Source organism: Hordeum vulgare, chromosome 5H (assembly GCF_904849725.1).
Source record: "Hordeum vulgare subsp. vulgare chromosome 5H, MorexV3_pseudomolecules_assembly, whole genome shotgun sequence".
NCBI classification, from domain to species: Eukaryota; Viridiplantae; Streptophyta; class Magnoliopsida; order Poales; family Poaceae; genus Hordeum; species Hordeum vulgare.
The window spans coordinates 374,277,847-374,283,756 of NC_058522.1; the positions used below are offsets into that span (position 1 = coordinate 374,277,847).

Sequence of the window (5,910 nt, forward strand, 5' to 3'; positions counted from 1 at the left end):
ACTAAAGGTAATTCATTTGGTTGTCCACTTCCCTCTACTCTGCTTTAGTTTCTCCTCTCTCTTTTTTCTATGCAAATGAAACATCTGTGGTGCAAAATTATTGAGATCACAGATGATTCAGCTTGCCAAACCAAACCAGATAGACGCAGGATTTCATTTTTCTTTGTGCAATGCGAACTTGATACTGAAGCGATACACACAAACCAAGGAAATGTTTTTGGGCACAATCAGGGAGGTCAAAGCAATTGTTCTTGGGCTTGAATACTAAAGCAAGTTTTCTGTTCGGAGATCCCAAGGCAGTTTAGCTGTGCTAAGATTTATTTAGTTCTGGCGCCAGGATTCATCGTTTCTCCAATCTCAACATTACAAGAACATGTTTACTATGCTGGTCCCTCCTCAAACTGAGAATTCAATATTATTTTCTAGAAAATAGGTAGTATTACCTTGTAAAATTAGTCGCGATATGATGATATTGCTGGTTACCATCGTTTTGGAAAACACTTGACGCATTGAGGAGACGCCCTTTTCCGAAAACAGAAACGACCACTAGGAAAACATTCAGAATAACCCCTGTACCCAGGAAAATAGATCAAAACTGAAATTTGATATGAATTGGGCGTGCTTTCTAAAATTTGTTTAAATCTGGTTTATATTCTATGAACTCCATTTGAATTTCAGTGATTTTACACCCTTGCATTTGGATCCGAGATTCTATATGAATATTTTTTTAGCAAATTACCTGTCGAATTTCTGGTTACTGTGGCATCTGCATTATTTTCTGTCAACAAGAAATAAATTATGTTATATGTGTCGTCTTAATTATTGTAGTTTCCAGATGCAATGCACCATGATATTCATGGACTCTAGGTTCAGTGCTCTGCTGGCTTGGCTTGCATCCTCCTGGTCAACGTGTTATCCTTCTTCATGTTTTTTGACTCTCAAGAGCAGTTAGGTAGAAATACACAAAATAATCCTTGTTAGGCCCTGTTTGGAACCACCTAGATTATATAGTCCAGTTTTTATAATCTATTATGTTTCCAAACAGGACAACTTATAGTGTAGATTATAAGAACTAGATGGATAGATTATTAAAAACTCATAATCTACTCTATACCAGCTAAAATCAGATTATGGATTGCTAATGACCAATTACCCTTGTAAAGTTGGAGATAATAACATTTCTACCACCGCTACCCTCCTTTTAAAAAAAACAGAGGATAGATAGGTCATTATGCAATGTAAAACCTGGATTACAGTTTATATAATCTGGCCTCCAAACATGTTCATCTAGATTATTTTTATAAACCAGATTATATAATTTATCTTCATAATCCAGATTATCATAATCTATTATGGTTTCAAATAGAACCTTAAGGGCAACATGTCAAAGATCTATTTAATCCCCCAGATTCAAACATATGTCAGCATTGGACCCAACAGGCAACAGGAGTAGTTTCAAATTATACTAGTGCATCAAACAAGGATCTATATAATCCGGTCTACTGAATCCTATAGATTCGAATGTAGAAAATGTCAGCATTGACAACAAAAAAAGAACCTATAGTTTTATAGCGCATCAAACAAGAAAATCAAAAAATACGAACAAATTTCTCTGTCTTCGGAGAGGTGAGGATGATTGCGGGTTGAAAATATTCGACGCTGCAAAGCCACATGTCACAACCTCTTTGATTCGCATGAATTCGGAAAATGAAGGATAGCAACAGTATGCTCTCTTGATCTGCATAGATTCGAAACCACAGAAATCACAAGAAAAGCACGTTTGGTACACCACTAAAAACAACAACAATAACAACAACAAGAACGAGAACAGAAAACCTAATGAGGCATATGAACTTCTCCGAAGAGGTTAGCGGTTCGGCGAGCATTTTTTTCTTTTAAAACCGACGGCGTGCATAGCGGACCACAGGAAAAAGAATGGCAAAGATCTCAGACCCTACGAATCAAATAAGAAAACCCTTTTGAACCAATGGGAATTGCCTCTCCCTCTGGGTGGTGAGCATAGTTTAGCTCCTTTGGAATTTCCCCTGGCATGTCCAGGCTCTGGTTTTGGTTTCTGCACCGGAGCCTTCTCCTCCCGGCATACAAAAATGGCCAGTTGCTGGCCGCGGCGTCCAATCGCACCGCGGCGAAGGGATGTTAAAGTCGTGCGCGCATGGAACCAACCCCGTGATCCCATACCGCGTCGGTAGCTCTGTACCAGACCGCACCGTCCTTCCCTCGCGCGCCACGGCCGGGAGCAGCCGAGGCTAGCGTCATGCCCAGCGACGGCGCCCTCTCGCCGGCGCCGACCGGCAGGAACAACGGCGGCAAGATGCAGAAGCTGCTCAAGTCGGCCTTCAAGCGCGGCGACTCCCCGGCCCAGGCGGCTGGGGAGGAGCCGGAGCTCAGCCCGTCCGCGTCCAGGGGGTCTGGCTCGGGCAGCGGGCGGACATCGTCGGGGAGGCGTGTCGGCCGAGGCGACGACGTCGGCGACCGGTCCAGCCGCGAGAGCGTCGAGCTCGACTCTGAAGGTGAAACAAATCTCGTTGAGCCCCCCTTGTGCATTCTGCTTTGCCTTTTGCACACCATCCGGGTACACAGCTCGTGAAAAAAAATCACTAATGCAGCATCTTTTTTCCTCCAAAACACTAATGCAAATCAAAAGTATCTCAATGCTTCGCCCTAAAACGAATCATGTTTTCTATATTGATGGAACAAGAGTTTATACTTTGAGGTGTATAATGTGAATTGATTAATTTTACAAATTTGAATATACATACATCAAAAACATTGTTCATCTGTACGGGAAAAAAATGTTCATCTTTTTGTAATATGCTTTGATGCCAAAAAAGGGAGAGTGTTGTGGTGCAAAAAGAATAGTATCGTCCCATTTTCTGTTTACAACATTACTTCATATAGACCTATAAAATATTGACCGTTTTGTAATAATTTGTTTATCTACTCCCCTTGTTCCTAAATATTTGTCTTTTTAGAAATTTTACTACGGATTACATATGAATGTGTATAGACATAATTTAGAGTGTAAGTTCACTCATTTTGCTACATATGTAGTTCATAATTGAATCTTTAAAAAGACAAATATTTAGAAACGGAGGGGTAGTATACAAGAAAATGTAGTGTTTGTTCTTGAATTTTTTTTAAAAGGAATATTGCATAGATCTCGACGATCCATCATGGACAGTTCCGGAGAATTAAGTGACTCTCACCTGATTGAGAATTAGCAAGATTTGATTTTCCTTTTGTTCTCATTGGTGGCTCTAGAAATATAGGCTGATTGCAGGGCTTTCCTCGATTTTGTGTATGTTTCGCTGGCCTGATTCTTTTGTTTTGTAACTAAGAAGAAATTTCGTCATAGCACCTCCATGCTTAGGATTTAGGAATACAACATACATGCAGGGCTTTCATCCTAATTTTGAGTGACTAGTTGACATGGTAACCAACGATTAAGCAACAGCTCCTTCTCCGCTTCAAAACAAGGAGAGTAATGCTACATCTACGTACATGTTTACGTACGTTTACGGGGTAGTCTGATTTGACAATCATTGATTGGATTAAGAGGAGGGTGAGGCCACCCACCCCTAAAAGTCAGGGGGGCATGTTTAGATTAGTTGAAAGGTTTAGTAAACGTAAGTAGGATTTAGTAGATCTAGCATTTTTGAAACAAGGAGGAGCCGAGAAATGGGCATGGCAATCACAAGACGTTGTGTCATAAACCAAAACCTTTTCTCGTGTATAGCTCATGCAGAAATTTGCAACTCTCCACACTGAAGTTCTTGCTGTCCCCAGCAAAATTAGTGAGAGGTTGGGGGGACATGACGAAAGGGTCCCTTGCCCAACACAGTTATATTTGTGTCAACATGATTTTGTTTACGAATGCTCGCAGATCTCCAACACGTCAACACGATTTCCTATGCTTGCTGCAACGTTCACAGCTCAGAATTCAAATTAAAATGCCACTTGCAAGCATATTATTGTTGTTTGACAGATCACTTGTGAAGGCCAAAGAACCAAATACCAACATCGTATCTGCTCCAGTAAACTATTGATGTCTACTAGATCCATCTGGGCAGCTGGCTCTACCTGTCACACCTCACATTCTTCTGTCGGATTTGCACTTTTTGAATCGGATTTACTGTACTTTTGGTGAAACATTCTCGCATCGCATGAGAAATGGAAGTAGATTGCGGGGGTGCAAATAATGAAATTAACTTTGGAAGGGTTTGATGGCGTGAACTGAAGGTTCCAAGAACGACAAGATGCTGGCGGCGCTGCGGGATTGGAAGATCGCGTCGGCGTACGAGACGTTTCCGTGGGAGAAGAAGATGAAGTCGCTGCTGCCGGTGCCGGAGTCGAGCCGGTTCCTGTCGCTGCTGCTGCTCCCCAAGGCCACGGACGGCACCCACACCCGCTACAACTCGCTGGACGACACCCTCGCCCGCGCCGACGCCTGGCTCGCCTCGTCCCGCGCCTCCGGTGTCCCCGTCGAGCTCGCCAGCGTCCAGACGGAGGCGCTGCTCACCAAGATCTCCGGCGAGACGGCGGTGTCCACGGTGAACATGGGGTCCCTGTCCGACCTGGCCAACATGTCCAACGTGAGCCTGTACGGGTTCGAGGACTACCACGGCGTGGACATCGGCGTGGTGCGCGCGGTGCGGCTGTGGTACGCGCCGTCGGGCCCCGGCGGCGAGATGGCGGTGGAGATCGCGCTGCGGCAGGGGGACACCAGGCTCGGCTTCGCCATCAGCCGGACCGAGGAAGGGTTCATCTACGTGTCGTCGGTGGCGGACGAGAGCACGCCCGGCGTGGCGTCCACGCGGTCGGGGCTGCTCGAGCTGCACCGGGCGGCGAGGCGGGCGGGCAGGCTGCTGGTGGTTTCGAGGGTGGGAGGGGAGAAGGTGCTGCCGTGGCTGGTCTCCACCGCCGGCGACGTCAGGTGCTACGACACCGTGTCGCTGAGCCAGAAGCTCTCGCTGCACCGCCACGCGCTCCGCCCCATCACGCTGCACTTCCTCACGTGGGACGAGGGCGCCCTCGCCCTGCCTCCGCCGCCGGCGCCGGCGCCGCTGCTCATGCTGTCGTCCGAAGGCGACGAGGAGGAGATCGATGGCGACGGGCCGGAGATCGCGGCCGGCAAGGGCGGCAAGGGCTCGTCCTTTAGGTTCCAGAACATCGGACTACCGGATAGCTGGCTGTGAATGAATCCATGGATGGATTATGAGCGGACCTGCTGCCTGCCATACGTCAGCCGTGTAATACCGATAGTGCATCTCGTTTTGTTGTATTTAGCTTTCTATTATAATTTGCTAAGATGAGAAAAAAAAAACCCCGCCTTTTGAGACAAATCTTTGCTAAGAGCACTAACTCTTGACTGAATGGACAGCTTGACTGAGAGCAATAGATGAATATTGACACTAATAAATCGTTGAATATTGACATATTGTTGTGGGGTGTAACTATGTGAACCAATGTACTCTACATCCTCCGTTCCTAAATATAAATCTTTTTAAAGAAGGTCTCATTAGAGAACTACATATGGATGTAAATTCATTCATTTTGTGTCCTCTAGTAAAATCTTTAAAAAGACTTATATTTAGAAATGAAGGAAGTAATGATCATGGGGTCATCGAGGCGATAGGGATGTAGGTTCGTGGAACAAATCACTAAGCTCATCCAAGACCTGCTGCACTCATGGTGAAACTAGTGTTGCATTGATTTCTGTTTATTCCATGGTGCAAAGATCATGTTCCTCGTAGAGAACTCGCACCCAAACAATATGCTGAACTGCACATCGGCGTAACACACTTGAAGCTTACGCGTTGATATCAAGTGACATGAAGCATGTGGCTTGTCATGAACACCCACCAATATGATGTGATGCCCTTGATGAGT

The 5,910-nt window shown here is 45.3% G+C and overlaps 1 protein-coding gene across 1 annotated transcript; it reads left to right on the top strand.

Moving 5' to 3' along the window:
* Window positions 1–1,640: 1,640 nt before the first annotated feature.
* On the top strand, window positions 1,641–5,434 carry LOC123399599. The gene is made up of 2 exons (XM_045093998.1): window positions 1,641–2,531; window positions 4,261–5,434. The coding sequence occupies exons 1-2, from the start codon at window positions 2,276–2,278 to the stop codon at window positions 5,214–5,216; spliced, it is 1,212 nt and encodes a 403-aa protein (XP_044949933.1). The 5' UTR covers window positions 1,641–2,275; the 3' UTR covers window positions 5,217–5,434.
* The last annotated feature ends 476 nt before the right edge of the window (window positions 5,435–5,910 follow it).

Excerpts from the sequence above, each read along its gene's own strand:
- LOC123399599 (XM_045093998.1), top strand. The coding sequence starts at position 2,276 with ATGCCCAGCGACGGCGCCCTCTCGCCGGCGCCGACCGGCAGGAACAAC. Across the intron at positions 2,532-4,260 it reads CGTCGAGCTCGACTCTGAAG|GTTCCAAGAACGACAAGATG; the intron begins GTGAAACAAATC and ends CGTGAACTGAAG.